At 35.3% G+C, this 18406-nt stretch overlaps 1 protein-coding gene across 3 annotated transcripts in view; it reads left to right on the plus strand.

The window, feature by feature from the left end:
• The window catches only part of exoc6 (exocyst complex component 6), a 200750-nt gene that overhangs the window by 63012 nt on the left and 119332 nt on the right, over window positions 1-18406 (plus strand). For all 3 annotated transcript variants that reach the window (XM_039771011.1, XM_039770996.1, XM_039771004.1), the window contains exons 2-5: window positions 5036-5207; window positions 7396-7443; window positions 7555-7645; window positions 9575-9620. In XM_039771011.1, the coding sequence (XP_039626945.1) occupies window positions 5036-5207; window positions 7396-7443; window positions 7555-7645; window positions 9575-9620 (357 nt within the window). The remainder of the gene's footprint in view (window positions 1-5035; window positions 5208-7395; window positions 7444-7554; window positions 7646-9574; window positions 9621-18406) is intronic.

The raw sequence follows: 18406 nt of genomic DNA on the forward strand, positions 1-18406 counted from the left end.
TTAATGGCTGTGTGTTGAGTTATTTTGAGGGAACAGCACATTTACACTGTTATACAAGCTGTACACGGACTACTTTACACTGTATCAAGGTGTCATATCTTCAGTGTTGTCCCATGAAAAGATATAATAAAATATTTACAAAAATGTGAGCGGTGTACTCACTTTTGTGAGATACTGTATCTGCAGAGTTTTAGCAAATACTGCAAGTATACCAGAATTATAGCACACGAATGCTACCAGTTGCCAATCTAATGAAAGTACAAAGAATATACATGCTGTAAAAATTCCTTTGTCCGTTTTTCCTTTTCTGCCACCTTCTCCTCAGTCTGTTGCAGTTCTTCCACATCTGTGTGTTCTGACTGAGGTAAGCCTATGCAACAAGACTTAACATTTTACAGATGTCGCTTTTGCTGTGAGATGCATTATAATAGATAGGAAGTTATAATTTAAATGAATGTTTAGAAGATTAAAAACAAACTCCTGATAAAAAATATAGCAAAAGCACAACAGTCTCTACTCAAAGAAAGTTTGTCAATGCAGATTTTCACAACATAGGGATTAGTAAGCACGCCATGAGTCATCGAAGAAATGATGGAGTCATACAAGACAAGATGTAATAGGGATACTTGGACTATGGCAGAGTTTTACAAAAATGAAATACTGTATACTTTTTATGAAAACATGTAGTTTATTGGCTTGTTTTATTGAAGTCGTAAGAGGTAATGCAGATATAGCCTCCTCTTCAAAACATACTATACATATTTGGTCATTTTTGGACTACTTCACCAATAGTTGACAATTGTAAGCTACTCAGGGAATGATTTAAAAAATTACTAAGTATAGCTGCACTTAACAGAGCCAAGTGTCTGTAAATAACAGCATTCCCCAAATTTTAAACAAATAACCTTAACTTCAGAATACCAAATGTCTCCTTTTAATTGCTGATTGTGAATTGGCCTGGTATTGGAGAGTGTTGGTGTGAGCCTGAGAGGGCCTTTTAAAGGACTGTTGTCTCATCTATAGTTTGTTTCTATCTTGAACTCAATGTTGCCTGCATACGCAAGTTAGGCAAATGGACAAAGAGACAAACATTTACATTTTTCTTTATAGGTTATTATTAAGTGTTTTAAGAAAAAATCGAAAAGATCCCCCGTTTTTGTAGACATGCCATTAATTCCTGAGTTGATGACTCATTGCCTTCATTGTTATTTTTTTTATTTTTTTTTTTTTAATTTATTTTTTTCTCCACCATTTGGGGTTTTTTTTTTGTTTTTTCTGTCCACCCTGGCCATCGGACCTTACTTATTCTATGTTAATAAATGTTGACTTATGTCTATTTTTTGTGTCTTCTATTTTTCTATTCATTTTGTAAAGCACTTTGAGCTACATTTTTTTGTATGAATATGTGCTATATAAATAAATGTTGATTGATTGATTGATTGATTGATTGTGATGTGTTCTTCTTTATACCTCAGTGCAATGAAAAAAACATTCCTTTATGTTAGACCCAAAATCTTCTGTTTGTTTTATTAGACTAAGTCACAGTTTTTCAAAACTGAATACCTTTTTATTATATTCCAAAAAGCCTCCAAACACTTATTTTTAATGCTAAAGAACACAACTGTATAATTGTAAATTCCTTTGCAAAAGAATCAACATTCCTCTTTCAATAAATAATAGTTAAAAGAAAACATTTTTATGCTTTTGTTTCTGATGCTGTTTTTTATGTATGCCTTCTGTTTTTTAAATGTTGTGTTGATATAAGAATTGTAATGTAAGTATTTTTAAATTTTATAAATTTTATGGGACTCACTTGTGTGACTTTATGTATCTTTTAAACAGCATGCTGACTGGATAACTTTTAGCACACAGGACCTAATCTTAGGTTCCCTACAAAGTTTGCACTGTAGAATACCAAATCCAGGTTTAGGCACAAAAATTTTTGATAGCTTCTTGCATGTGTATGTGTATGTATAAAGAATTTCCTTCTGACAGGCAGGCCTACCCCCAAAAGCACCCATAAGCAGCACCCATGGACCCCTACAGAGCAGCCCACTAGACCTACTATTCCCATGCATCTGTGCAGGTGTCCAGACGAGTACCATACCAGAGGGTTGTTGCCACCCAGCATGCTGGGAGAACACATGGCCCTGGGAGGCAGTCTCCCTCTATCCTTCCATTATTATGGCACCCAGGCTGGGAAATGAATCAGCAACCATTCCAGCCAGAGTGCCATTCTGTCTGTGTCATCCATTACAATATATCTTCATCATTATCACCACCATTCAAATGGCTATTTTCTGGGTTTACCCAGGTTAGCTAGTTGCCCCTGATATTTTTTTCCTCCACTCTCCACCATCCTGGGCATCCTTTAGGGTAGAACCCGTTCTTTTCAAATCATTTGATGCCATCTCCAATCATATTCGGTTTGGCCTCTTTGTCTCATCCCCTCCACCTTCATCTTGGTGCACCACTTCAGTCAGCCACTCAGTCGTCCTCTGCCTTCTTCTCCACATGTCCACTTGTTTCTCCTCGACACACTTACTTAACTCAGCACTGTTCTTCCTCTCACTCTGGCATCCATGTAATCGTTGTTATCTCCATTCATAACAGGTTGTGAAACAGTATTTTCCTGATTTCCTCTATTATTGCAGTTTCATTTACACAGAATATTTTTGTGTCTTTAACTAAAATCTGGTATTACATAAAGGACACATAAGAGAACAAGTAGCATGTTTTTATTTGACCTAATTAACAAAGTTATCCACCAATTTGCACTGTGTAAAAAATAATGCCCAAACTTAAATCAACCTTATTACATGAATTCACCCAAAACCAATTTTTTTCTATATGTTAATTACCCCTGTGTACTTTGTAGAGGTGGCTGACAAAATATATTATTTGCATGTTTTATAGCAGAATGGAGAGAAAAGAATTATGACATAATGCAATAGTGACCAATGCTGCACAACATATTATGTGAAAAATGGAAAAAAGAAATAAAAGAATCTCACATCACTCATAGCATAATCCACATACAAGTTATCTATATTTATACTCAAACATGCATTTTTGCTAAAATATCATTAAATAGTACTTCCAGAATACTGAGTGCACATCCTAAACATTCAGCTAAAACCTTATGGGAGTCACATTTTCAATGAAGACAGGACTGTTGACCAATGAGTGAATCCTTTTATTGGAAACCACTGCTAACCACAAAGAACACAAATTCTCATCTCTCATTTGCAGGAAGCACCTGGATGATATCTAAGCTCCAATAAAAGCTTTTTCTTTACATGGGTACAATTATGCCATAATGTAAACTCAGCAGTCAACAGTAAAAACATTGGCTACTCTTTCTGAATTGTTAAAAGTAAACTTGCTTGTACGATATACAGAGGTCACAATAATAATAAACCTTGTCAACTTATGCCTCTGCAAACATTAGCAAATGGTGTTTTGACTTTTTTTTATTTGTCCTGCTATATCATTTGTTTTCTTAGGTCATTGAGTTTGTGTTGATTGTTTATTTGTACCTCTGTCCCATTTTAGTGCCTCTGTTTCTGTTTATGGATTTTTATTATACGGTTGCTTTGGGTAATGCTTGTACGTATGTCAGTTTGCCTTTTTGTTTTTACTTTTATTGAATTTATTTATGGCATGTAACATTCCATACAATCAATTCAAACTTAACAAAACTAAATTCAATTCAACCCTCACTCATGAGAGAGAAAGAAAGGCCAACAGCCAGAGTAAAACTTTTGAGAGTAGCAAAAGGGAGCAGAGTCTTTCTCCCCAATACAAATGCTTTTTCTAAAGTATTATTGATTAAATCCTGCCAGGTTTTAAAAGAGTTTTGAACAGATCCTCTAAGAGAATTTGCTTTTCACCAAAACATTTTAAGGCAAATCGCTATTGTTTCTTTACGGTTGGTCTAAACAGAAGGTATGGGCTAGTATGATAACAATGGAGTTAATTTAGGATGTAGCTACAGGTAAAAAATGTAAATAACTTTAATTCATGTGTTAATAATCCACTGTTAAACAAGAAGTAATTCATTTTTGCAGTATTTTAACTGTTGTAAACTCTTTCCATGTAAGACCTGTAGATGGCAGAATGGTGTTGTTGCTGCAGGATACTTCATTGTTCAAGATGCAACATTCTGAAGAAACTGGAACGTTATCTTTACTAAGATAATGTAAACATAAAATAATTACAGATATGACATACCCAACATTTAGTTTTCTCTATCTTCTTCAGAAAGAACTGGAATCTGCACCCAGAATGCTTATTTAGAAGTGTTTCATAATCATTCCTTTCTAAGCTTTAAATGTTTCTGTGATCTTTTTAAAATACATAACATTCTCAAACCCGTTTGGTCTTATCTGGGCAGCATCAGCCTGAAGGCAGTAATTGCGCCAGTGACGGTCATCACAGCACCCGCACAGGTCAAATTTAGAATTGAAAATTAACCTAACATGCATTTCATTTGGTATGTGGGAGGAAGAGTGGAGATCATGAAGAGAACTTGCAAACTCAAAGAAAATCAGTAATTACTAGATTGCAAAATTTGATGTAATCGGTGTGTAACCATGAAGCCTGACCTGACCTTTCAAAATATGTTTGTTTTCATTTTTCAGAGGGAACACTGAATGTGAATCAACAGTTGCAGTCTTTGTTACCCTGAATGTAATATTGTATTATTTGTGCTGTAATGAGTTAACACTTTGTGGTAGTGAAGATTTGATAAATGCATGGATCAGTGATAGAATTAATAAAATGTGTATACATTACAGAAAAAAATATTACTTATATTGGATTGCACAATTTAAACAATACACTTTGAAAGAAAATATTTAGTAAAATACATACTCTTAATATTTGGGTAGACTGATTTTAAATTTGTACTTGATCAAAATATTGTTTAGCGTTAGCATCCTTTATTCTTATTTGAGTTTTCGTTTAAAACACATAGTGATATTATATTTCTTTTAACATTTTACCATTTTTTCTTTGTTTTTGTCTGTTTCAGATCTGTATATGATGACCAGCCTAATGCTCATAAACGATTTATGGAAAAACTTGATGCTCGTATCCGAAACCATGACCGGGAGATTGAAAAAATGTGCAATTTTCATCATCAGGGCTTTGTGGATGCCATTACTGAACTCTTAAAAGTTAGAGCAGATGCAGAAAAACTAATGGTAAAGATTTAAAAACAATAAGTCAAATTCATGCAATAAACCTTACCATATTTAACATTTCTTCAAACAAGCTTAGTTAACTACTACTCTGTCAAAGAGTTTCTAGTTGTTTGGAAAGATTATTATAAACCTTGTGACCATCATAATGCAGAATACATGTCAAATAAGTCATGTCTGTAGAGAAATGTATTATTTAAATGAATTTCATCAGTTTGATGACAAAAGCAAAAGTCAGAAGACCCAATAAATACGTGGGAATGGATAGCAACATTTATGGAAAGATAATGAATGTTAACATACCTGTATTTTTTTTCCTAAATTGTCTTCTTATTTGACTATTTAGTAATAGTTGTAGAGCTAATATTATATTATAATGGCTTCCACATATTTTTACCTTATCCATTTTTAAAAAAGGAAAAACGGTTGTGGGGAAGATACCAAATGAGATAAAAAGTTTGAGGGATTTAGTAACACTATTTGTTGTACTTCTTTTATTAAAACCCATACCAGGAAAAATACATTCTTAAATACAGTCATTCAGTAGAAAGACAAGTAAAGTACATAAATCTCAATAAAATCACTCTGACACATAAGCTAGACTTCAGGGTATCTATAGATGGTGCTGGCAAAATACGCTGTAACGTTTTGTTCAAAGCAATGATTTGAATGGGTTTAGAACAGAAAACAGATTTGTACTAAAATGCTAAAGTCAGTGCAGTTTTTTTCCTTTAGGGTTTCCCTGCTGAATTACAAATCTGAAGATTTTAGAGTTAGGCATACCTTTCGTGCTGGGGTGGGATTGCATTGTGCCCTTGTCTTTCTTCAGCCTTACCTCCTAATCCCATTGCTTAATACTCAAAGTAAAGAGTAGTCTCAGTGGAAGTGGTATCATGTTATAAAGGTTTTGCTTCCCCCCTTCCCCCCCACTGTGTGAGTGTCCAATTTAGCCTTCATCTGTGTGTGATCCCTGTTTAAAAGCATCATGATCCCTGTATTAGCATTTATATTGGTGAGACTGGGTTGCACACAAAAGGTGCAAGTAAAATGCATTTGTACACATGCGGTCTACAGTCTCTTTTGAAACAACTTCTGAAGACCAGCATCTTAAATGAAGTCATCTTTTTATTTTTTTTCCATTTTCAACAGCTTAAGAAAACTTTTTTTTTTTAATTCAGGATTTTCACAATTACAATGCACAGCTCTTTCCAGCAAAAAAAAAGATTGGTCTGTAATTTTAAAACTAATTAAGCTACTTGTTTGCCTTGGTGATTAAAGTACTTAATAGGTTAATTTTATATATTCATATGTAGATGCCTAGAAAACTGGCAAAAAAACAGGACCTTGATGTTATTGAACATAAGCCCTAAGAAAAAAATAGGTCTTTCTTCAAATCATTTTGAACATTTTAAAGAACTGTCAATGAGTTTAAAGTTCAGCCATAGGCCAATTCTCTTTAGCTCTCTTTACACTTCTGAAAGTAAAATATGTGCACTGAATGGTACAAGAGTAGTTCACCCAGGGTTGTAATTAGACTAGCATTATATAAAGGATATTCAGATAACAAGGGACCAAATAAAGCATCAATGAGGTCACTGAGCATCTTTGTTTGAAAATTAATGAGATTTTTAATAAACTGAAATGTGCTTCCTTATTATGATGACCTAATGAGTTACTTAATATGTGGGAAAGTCTGAGGTCGAGTTGGACCCGCACCTGCAGTATTAACATGCTGCAGGCTTGAGGAGATTTCCACATTTGATGTTAATCAACCACCCAGTGTTTGTATTCAGCAAAAAATGAATGTTTAATTACCAGAAAATTTAATTGCCATTTTATTTCAGACAAAGAGTGGCATATAGAGCTCATTGAGGTTATCAAGGAGGACCAGTGGTCAATTGGGTCAATGGTTTGAATTGTTTGACAGACCTAGATGAACAAGTAAAGTTCAAAAATCCCAAGTAAAATTGAGAAGTTTGTCACAGAATCTGTTAGAAAGAGCTGTCATAAGTGATTAAAGTGTATAAAAGCCCTCTGCGATCAAAAGTTCAAGTTCCCGCTGCAGATTTAATTTGAATTTGCATCTCTTTGTTCTTAACTCCTCATGAAGCATGATCTGATTACAAGGGTGAGCAGTTACAACAGGGAATAATGTGCTTATTTCTCTAACAAAAGTGATATTATTTTTTAGGTCCAGGTTACTGACACCAATCGAAGACTGCAGGATGCTGGGAAAGAAGTATGTCTTTTTGAAGCACTGAAAATTAAAAATGTACAATACAGTGAACATTCAATGTAATGATTAGTTTTTCAGACTTTAGATTAACTCTTGTTGACTTTGTTATGTAAGGTGACAGCCCAGACAGAAGAAATGATTCGATGCAGAGTTCAGCAAAGAAATATTGCTACTACGGTCGAAAAGCTTCAGTTGTGCATACCAGGTGAGAAAGGACTGACAAAAATGTGTAACATATATGTTTCTGTCAAAATGATTTATCAGGACCTGAAAGCAAAATGATGTGATGCTGTGAATCTAAATAAACAGAAGCAAGGCTTATAATTTGCCTTTACAAAGCTTTATCTAGAATACTTCAATTTAGTGTTATAATTTTTGTAATTAAAAGAGTTAGTGCTCCTCAAAGGTGATAAAACCATACTGTGCTATGTCCATGTTTATATCGCTTTGGTCAAGAGGCCATCACATTTATACAAACATGAGAAGTGAAATTCAGGAATAAGTGTGAAGGAACCAGCAAAATCTAGCAAACTGGCTTTATTTTTCAGATACTTTTTATAGTAACTGTTCAGTCTCTTACAGGCCCAACTAAAGCGGAAACAAACACCATCTATGATCTAGCTCAATTTGGTTTATTCTTACATAGCACTCTTGACTGAAGACAAACTAAAGAGTTCTTATACTGATATTCTTCTGCAATATGGAAATATAATATTCTCAAGTTCCCTTAGTTTAGCTCAGGGTCATGGGGGAGCCAGAGGCTGTCCAAGAAGCAGCTGACACACAAGCAAAGGACAGGGCACCAGTCCATCAGAGGTCCCACTTGTGCACCCACTTAGAGTCACACTCACACAGGGCCAAATTAGAATCATCAATTAACAAAACTGTACATCGTAGTGAAAGTGGGTAGAAAATATGAACCCGTATCTTTGGATCAGTTAGTTAGCAGCTCTACCGACTGCACAATCATGCCTCCCAAAACATTTGGAGAAAAGCATCAACTTGTGTAACTATTTCAATAATAAATAATTAGATTGATCTATATATTTTGAGTAAAGTGGAGAAGTCATGATAACAGAAGCTAATTTAGGATATGGCCGGTTGGAAATGGAAGTTCCAGTTATGAGGATTCTTGGAGAAAGTAATCCTTAAAGCTGGGAAGAGGGAGATTGAGTATGGTTAACATTCCTTTGGGTTAAGCAAGTTTAGAGTTTGGTTGACCTAATAACTGTACTTTCATTTCTTCTTATCTTAAAGTATTACATACTATATGCTGAAATCCTTATCTTTAGCAAAATGTTATGGCCTAACTCTGTGTTTCATTTTGTGGCATTTGTGGTAGTTAAAGAAGTAGACATGCCAAATATCAGAAAGCATTTGGTGGACACAGAAGTTTGTGCTGTAATGTTTGGCAGCATGCTGTGACTGTTTGATTGTATCATCTCTTTCCTCATGATTGGTCGCCAAGATATCTGAAATTTGTTGCAAGTAGCACAGAACGTCCTAGTTAGCCCCAAACTAACCACTATATGTCAGTTCTGATCATCAGTAAAACTATACTTACTAATTCCTCATAATGCTTCTTACGTTGTGTGTTTTCATTCTAAAATTGCAATGCACCTGCTGTACCAGCTGACTCTCGTTGTTTTTTTTACTTGTGAGCAGTTAAACTGTTTACTCCAATACAATCATTTTAATGATCTGCGAGCAAGACTGCATTATGTAAGAGCCTGCACTCTCAGTCAGCTTGCACTATGGAGTCAATGTTACTGGCTGTCCCATAGCTCAGTTATATGTATTGCTTGATTGCTACCTGATACTTGTTGCATGTTTACAGTATATCTGAAATGTATCTTATTTTTTATTTGATACATTTGCATGTTTAGTTATCTTTATTACATTTAATTGCTAAAGCTTTGTTTAGTAATTTGTATTTGAACTAGATAATTCTATATACTTCATGTGCCTGCACTAGTGAGAGTAGCAAAAGATACTTTTAATGTATTGTAAGGTATAAGTTTAATATTCTGTGGTGGAAAATGAGAGTTAATTTAATATAATTTAATATACTTAAAGCATCTTAAAAGATACTTATTAATTGTACATAAGTATTAAAATACTGTTTTTATTTCAGTTCTGGAAATGTACAGCAAGCTTAAAGAACAACTTGAATCTAAAAGGTGAGATAAGCATTTATTGAATTTTAATAATTGTAATAATAATAAAAATATATTTTTAATGTTGTTTATAAAAATAATAATTGCTTAGCTCACACTAATGACCTTTCAGCTTCTAAAATGGATTGTCTCTTAATAACATCTGCAGAAAGAGCCTTCAGAGCCAAGCCCCATTATACACTATTAGCAGCCCTGGATTAACTACTTCTATTCACCTGTTGAGTTTAATTTTTAAATGTGTACCACAGTCGCACTAACATGGATCTAATTTAGAGTTGCCAAATAAAACAAACATATTATTTTTCAGTAACAATGATCAAAACATGGTATGAGTTTTAACAATAAATGTGTGAAGGTATTAATGTTATTATTTAAATTATTAGAAATCAAGACCACTTAATATTATATTTGTTATATGGTATTGCATTTGAGGTTTCTGTTGGCATTATGGTAATGCACATAAAATAAGTTTTAAATGTGCTTTAAGAGCCAATATACAGTAGTTCATACAACTAAAAGCTTACAATGGACAATGAGACCTTTTTTGTTGTATTTATGGTAAGGTGAGTGAGAAACAGTAATAGAATGGCCTCAGTGGGGAAAAGGTGCTCATATTTGTATATACATATCTGGATATACATATCACCTTTCAATATATGTAATATAGTACCTTTCTTTATCAATCTATTGTAGGGGGTGAGGGTGTACTTACAGTATATACTTAATGTGCATCCGGAAAGTATTCACATTCACTTTTTCCACATTTTGTTATGTTACAGCCTTATTCCAAAATGGATTAAATTCATTTTTTTCCTCAGAATTCTACACACAACACCCCTTAATGACAACGTGAAAAAAGTTTACTTGAGGTTTTTGCAAATTTATTAAAAATAAAAAAACTGAGAAATCACATGTAAATAAGTATTCACAGCCTTTGCCATGAAGCTCAAAATTGAGCTCAGGTGCATTCTGTTTCCCCTGATCATCCTTGAGATGTTTCTGCAGCTTAATTGGAGTCCACCTGTGGTAAATTCAGTTGATTGGACATGATTTGGAAAGGCACTCACCTGTCTATATAAGGTCCCACAGTTGACAGTTCATGTCCGAGCACAAACCAAGCATGAAGTCAAAGGAATTGTCTGTAGACCTCCGAGACAGGATTGTCTCGAGGCACAAATCTGGGGAAGGTTCCAGAAAAATTTCTGCTGCTTTGAAGGTCCCAGTGAGCACAGTGGCCTCCATGATCTGTAAGTGGAAGAAGTTCGAAACCACCAGGACTCTTCCTAGAGCTGGCCGGCCATCTAAACTGAGCGATCAGGGTTGGGGGAAGGGCCTTAGTTAGGGAGGTGACCAAGAACCCGATGGTCACTCTGTCAGAGCTCCAGAGGTCCTCTGTGGAGAGAGGAGAATCTTCCAGAAAGGACAAACATCTCTGCAGCAATCCACCAATCAGGCCTGTATGGTAGAGTGGCCAGACGGAAGCCACTCCTTAGTAAAAGGCACATGGCAACCCACCTGGAGTTTGCCAAAAGGCACCTGAAGGGCTCTCAGATCATGAGGAACAAAATTTGGTATGAATGCCAGGCATCACGTTTGGAGGAAACCAGGCACCGATCATCACCAAACTAATACCATCCCTACAGTGAAGCATGGTGGTGGCAGCATCATGTTGTGGGGATATTTTTCAGCAGCAGGAACTGGGAGACTAGTCAGGATAAAGGGAAAGATGACTGCAGTAATGTACACAGACATCCTCAATGAAACCTGCTCCAGAGTGCTCTTGACCTTAGACTGGGGCAACGGTTCATCTTTCAGTAGGACAACAACCCTAAGCACACAGCCAAGATATCACAGGAGTGGCTTCAGGACAACTCTGCAAATGTCCTTGAGTGGCGCAGCCAGAGCCCAGACTTGAATCCGATTGAACATCTCTGGAGAGATCTTAAAATGGCTGTGCACCGATGCTTCCCATCCAACCTGATGGAGCTTGAGAGGTGCTGCAAAGAGGAATGGGCGAAACTGGCCAAGGAGAGGTGTGCCAAGCTTGTGGCATCATATTCAAAAAGACTTGAGGCTGTAATTGCTGTCAAAGGTGCATCGACAAAGTATTGAGCAAAGGCTGTGAATACTTATGTACATGTGATTTCTCAGTTTTTTTATTTTTAATAAGTTTGCAAAAACCTCAAGTTAACGTTTTTCACGTTGTCATTATGGGGTGTTCTGTGTAGAATTCTGAGGAAAAAAATGAATTTAATCCATTTTGGAATAAGGCTGTAACAAAACAAAATGTGGAAAAAGTGATGCACTGTGAATACTTTCCGGATGCACTGTATATCTTTTTATGCTTATGTACTTGTATTTTATTATGAATTGCATTATGATTTGCTTTTATATAAGTTACATATTTGTGTAATATTAGTTAAAAACTTGTTAAGCGCTACATGCACGCCACAATGCGCCTGTTTCCTTTTATGAGGCAGGATGGTAAACTGTTACCATCTTATAAGGAACTACATGTCATCATTTACTTGCCAGTTTATAAGGAGTAACACAGTTTTTTTTCAAATTAGAAGACAAGGAAAGCATAACTAAAGTGCATGCGTACTTCTTCTCCACAGTCTCATGTGGGTTGAGATTTTTTGTCTAAAGATAAGGAAACCGTATGAAAAAATAAAAGTTATGTTAACAGATCCATTGTGAAAACCTCAAGCCAGAATTTTTCCATGACACCTCATATCAATTTGTAGTTTTCCTTATATTACTTTGTTTCCAGACTATATTCTATTGTTCCATGCATTCAGTATTGCAATATGAATGGACACTATATGTAATTTAATTGCAGCATTTTTTTATTCAAACCATTACAGATGAGCTTTGTTAGAATTATTATTGTGTGGATTTAAATAATCAATATTCAGAACATTCAAAAGCATCCAAACTTAGGGGTTTATCTTAAATTCATATCTGTCCCAGATTTGGGATGAAAGTCATGATAGCAACAGACCACCATGATATTACAGAAGAGCTGTTCAGACCAAATTCCTGGATACTAGCAATAGTTTTCAGGCCCTTGTGGTCATTTTTGGAATTCCAAGGCTAAATAAGACTTCAACCTGACCTGAGATTGCCTGGGAGACTCTTTCCAGTGGGCTGTGTGTCGAACAACTCTCGTTACTGGCCTTCAGGCAACATGTGCCTTTTATCCATGGTTCTTCTCTGTTGTCTTGATCTTCACCCTATCATAATGAGTGAGTCTGGAAATCCTGTGTAGCAACCTCATTTCGGCTACTTGAATACCCAACCTCATTCTTTAATGACTTTAATATTAGGTGGGTATGTAGACCGAAAGTCAAAGGTTCAGTGTTGAGAATCAAGTTCTATTTCACCACCACTGTTCATTACCTCATCTACAGAACTGGTGCTACTATACCGTGCTGGTCATGTTCACGATTACATTTACAGGCTAACAAAGATATCATACAAACATCAGGAAACATTCACAAGAAGCTTTTTGAATGTCTTCCAAACAAATTTATCTTTCAGGTGTTCCCAAGACACCAGTACCACTCATTTGGGCCTTCTGGGTCTCTCCACCAGATGATTTGTTTTTCTGAGCAAGTTTGTCACCAAAAGGTGATCAGGTGACCATTCAACACCTCTGTTTAACTGAGTGTACAAGACTTACAATCTAAGACCGAATGACATGACTACAAAGTTGATGTTTGACCATTAGCTCCAGATTCTTTAGTAACTTGTCTGCTTATAAGCATCATTGTGTTGATACAGGGTGTTTGTTGTAGACAATCAATGACTGATGCAGAAATCTAATAACAAATTACTAGGATTAAGAACAAACAGCTCTTCCAAAAGTACTCCTCCATCTTACTTTTTGCCCTGATAAGGACTGGAACTTCCGCATAGAACTGTAGAGTCAGAGAGAAATACCCTTTTGCACACCAAATCTACCATCTCTAAAAACCACCAATACTTTGAAACATTGTTAGGCACATGCACACAAATCACAGAAAACCTTTTTCCCTTTCTGCAACTGAAAAGTACATTAAAGTAACCATCTTGTTCTCAAGTACAATCTTTAGTTGTACAGCAACCAAATGAGAGCTTTTGATTATTTCTGTACCTACATGGGGCCTTAACTGTGGGTAAACACCAGTGTTTTAGAGAATTGATTAACTATATCTACTTAGAATTTTTAGACCTTTCAGGACCCTCTGTCCTTCCACATGACAAACTATATGCCATATTGTAAGAGCCAATGAAAAGGTCTACAACATCTGATCTGTTACACACATGCCTATAACTTTGCAGGTTTTGCAATTGTCTCCTAACACCTTTCCTTTTTGCCAGATGGCTGCTCATCTGGTCTTTTTTTAGTATCATGTCACCAAGCACTTACATATGAACACCAAGTTAGGCCTGATTCCAAAAGTGGGCCTTATGTCCAGGTTCTGAGAAAAGTTCAATTAGATTTACAGAGAACCCTGATAGTAGTCTAAATTTGGGGTTGCTGTTTCTCTGGCTGCTTCCACTTTGATCAGTTTTCTTCAGGTAAACTTATTGATGGATAAGAACACAAGACTCCTAATGATGTAAATGTAATCTTTTGTGGATATGAGCCATTTCTTTAAGAAAAAAGTAAGAACTTATTAGATCAAGTAAGAAAGAAGTAAAAGCATTACATGATCTGACAAAGCTTAGTAATATTGTGAAATTCAAATAAATACACCACACTTGTATGTAAAATTGATTTTCATAAATGCAAAATTGTGAATGATGCTGTGTTAAAGATTAACTTGTTGATTGACGGGTTAATAATCAATGAAAATGCAGGCTCCTATTACAGCATAAGTATCAGGCAGGGGAAGCACATTTTCTGGGAACTTGTTCCTTAAAAAGTTCAGCTATAGTAAAACTACTAAATCTCTTTCCCAGTTTCCATGGAACAAATGTGGAGACCGGGTAATACAACAATATGTAATGAGGTCTCTGACAATATTTTGTGTCCTTGTCAGGGAAGAAAAAGGCAGAGGCCATTGTTAATACTTTTCTAAGGACTGACATGCTAATCTACGTAACACTCATTTACGATCTTTGTATTAGTTATGAGCATATATTGGGTATTCCATGTCATCATTCCTCCCACATATCTAAGCAGCATTTATGGAGTTAGAAAACTTTTTTAGCAATTTGTGCATTTAAAATTTGGCCTGCTGGAAAGTTCAAAGTAATGCTTTTAGATGAAGCACCTCTGCATGTCAGTTTTTGCAGTTATTCCTCCTATAACACCATACTTTCCTTATATATGCCATTTAATACTAAGGCAGCTAAAATATATTTTAAGTTGTCACTCTTATTTCAAGCTGTTTTGTGTGTGCGTGTGAGTGTGTATACAGTATATGAGGTGTGAATGTTTGACTCCTGGAACAGCCATGTAGTGTTGCCCATGTTATAAAGTGCTACAGAAATATTGGAGCTGTTGAAAGTGGTGTATGGTTAGGATGCTATGAAAAAGTTAAGTATCTTTGAATGGCATAAGAGATTCAAGGTGGGTTAAAAAGATGTGAACAACAACGGCAGAAGTGGATCATCCATCAAGTCAATGCCTCAAGCCATAATGCACTCAGTGTTTGCAACTTCCTGGCTGAGAAATCAATTGCCAAATTGGATCATCCACACTATTCACTTGATCTAGCCCCTAGTGATTTCTGGCTCTTCCCAAAAATGAAAAATTGCTATGAAAAGGTGAATATTTTCAGACATTTCTGACATCCAAGCGTAACGTAACAAAGGAACTCAAGGGTATTCCAGTAAACAGAGTTCCAGGCATGTTTCTAGCAATGGCATCATCATCTAACTAAATGCATAGCTGCAGAAGGAGATTATTTTGAAGATGTAAACAGATATACATACATTTTTTTCTATAGGTTCATTATGAGAAATTGAATTGTTACACCTTGTATACTATATATATTTACATATACATGCACGCATACAGAAACTCCAGAATAAAATATTATTACTGAATATGTTTACTCTTCCACTCTGACTGAGGCATACATAAAGAATTTTCTATAAAGTTAATACACTGTATTGTAGTGTATTGTATGATTTATCTTATAAAGCTTAAACGATGTCCATAGTAGGCATCTTGTGGTACACCAACATTTTTTAGACAACCTTTGTTGATGGTAATCCATATATCAGTATAATTAGAGCTAGATGAAAGTGTTCCCCTCTTAAGTTAGTGTAGTATTAGTGTTATCATAGAGTTGTAGCACAGTCTCAAAGAAAATTAAAAAATAAAGCTCTTCTATTATATCTGTGTTGAAAAAATGCTGAAGTTTTTGTTTTTTTTTCTGAGGTATTATACTTCTAAAAATATTTGTTTTCAGTTGCCTACCAGCAAGTACAACCTCTCTTTATGGATAGATCACTCATTTGCTTCATCTCCACACTGACCTTACAAGTGTCAAAAAATACCAAACACTGCTTTTGTCTTTTCTAGTGACGGGCTTCCTGGCCATCATCAAGAGAAGGAGGGAGGGTGAAGGTGCTCTTCTTGCCAATGATTGATTACTTATGTAGCCATCAGTCGAGGTGGCAGACCTTTCATGAAACTAGATATGTTGATTCTTTGCTTTCTAAGGTTGAAAGTAACATAGTAGCACTTTTTGATTGTGTGGTATCACAATAAAAACTGGACTTTTCTGTCTTCCCAGCTTATTTATGCCATGTTGCCTTTTTGAAAGAAAAAAAAGTGTGGCAAAAAAACATTGAATGCAAAGAGTCAGCACAATTATTTTGGATAACACATATCAGCGTTGCTTAACATTAGCAGGCTATCTGAGCTTGGGGTGTGGGAGGCTTTATTACATTTACATAGGAAGCTATTTGGTCATTTTGATGAGAGTTAGTATGTTTTTAGCTTTAAATTATGAGCTTAGGAAAAAAATAATGCAGGGTATCATTACAAGGGTAGAAATCTGTATGTTAACTAACAAACTGAAGTAGAAGAAACACACATTTTTGTCTCTGCTTGGATTATCTGAATCCCAAATGCAGGTTGGAATGTGTGTTAGCTGCACAGAAAACTAACTCTCTTGTAAAATATGTAAATAAAATTTGCAAAACATTGAATTAAACAAGTAGTGTTATTAAATAAAAAACAAAATTATAAAAAACACCCTCAATTCAGATTTAATGTTGAAAGCTAAAACACAGCAATTATAGAGTTCACTGCAGAGTCTGAGGTTACTGTGGACATTGCATCCTTTAGTAGTTTTATTTATTGTTAGAATTTAAAGCATGTTATGATTTCATTGTACATTCTGGAATAGTTGCATTAATAAATTCAATCAGTTAAGTGAGATCACTGCAGAGTCTGAGGATGATATACATTTTGCATCCTCTAGTAATTTTATTTAATGTTAGAACTTTAAACAACATCATAATCATACTGTAAATTCGGGAATACTGTATTTGGATGAATACATTCAATAACTTATGTAGGGTTTAAGCCATTTATCAATTAATACATTAAACCTTCAATTTTTAAATTTGCTCTAATCTGATCTGGAAGTCAGTGTTGCATTTTAAAAACTTGTGTTATGTCATATGTCTTATTGCTATGTTATGATGCTTCCTTAACTGTTTTGAAGTTATTGTACAGAAAAAACGTAATGATTTGTACAACCCGACAATAAAGCATTAAGACAGTCAGTTCTCTTTGATACATATGACTTAACTCTTTTTTTCTAGATTACAGGCAAAATTTTCACTCCTCCATTCCTCACCCTCACCCCAGCATTTGCTTATTGGCATAACTGAAGAAGCATTTGGTTACAATTAATCATTACATTTGAGAGCCATCACAATATCAATGAAACGTCATTTTTCTGGAAACCAGATGGATTATTTAGATCAAAGATCACTACAAACACACATGCATTATCAATTAAAACATTAGAATGAAAGGATACAAACAATTACATTTAGAAATTGCTATTCCATTCAGTCAGTCAGTCAGTGTTCAACTCGCTATATCCTAACACAGGATCACGGGGGTCTGCTGTAGCCAATCCCAGCCAACACAGGATGCAAAGCAGGAACAAATCCCTGGGCAGGGTGCCAGCCCACCGCAGGACACACGTACACACACACTAGGGACAATTTAGAATCGCCAATGCACCTAACCTGCATGTCTTTGGACTATGGGAGGAAACCAGAGAACCCAGAGGAAACCCACGCAGACACGGGGAGAACATGGGAAGCGAACCCAGGTCTCCTTACTACAAGGCGGCAGCGCTACCACTGCGTTATCGTGCTGCCCCGCTATTCCATTCATTTATTTTAATTGTCTTGCATAGAGTGTTATTGTTATTATTATTATTATAATATATATATTATTTCTTTGCTATAATCAATGCATTGTTTATACTGCAATTGTCCGATTAGCCTCAAGATGGTTCTGTTATTAATAAAAAGTAGTAAATTGAATCACAAATTTCACAAAGCTATATTTTAGATGTAAAAAGTTTATTTTAGCTGAGTTAAAAGTAATACAGAATTAGAGTTGGTTGAGAAAACAATAGTCAGAATTTTAAGGTCATTGATTATGATTTTGGTGTTGCAAGTGACAATGTGTTAACACTCTTTGGAGTTCTAATTTCAAGTATCCTCATGACACATCTATGCAGCTTGATTTTAATTTTTTTGAAATAATGGCTGGGTTGTTATTTTATTATGGGATTGAGTGGGGATGTGGAGCATAA

Source organism: Polypterus senegalus, chromosome 1, assembly GCF_016835505.1.
Source record: "Polypterus senegalus isolate Bchr_013 chromosome 1, ASM1683550v1, whole genome shotgun sequence".
Lineage (NCBI taxonomy): Eukaryota > Metazoa > Chordata > Cladistia > Polypteriformes > Polypteridae > Polypterus > Polypterus senegalus.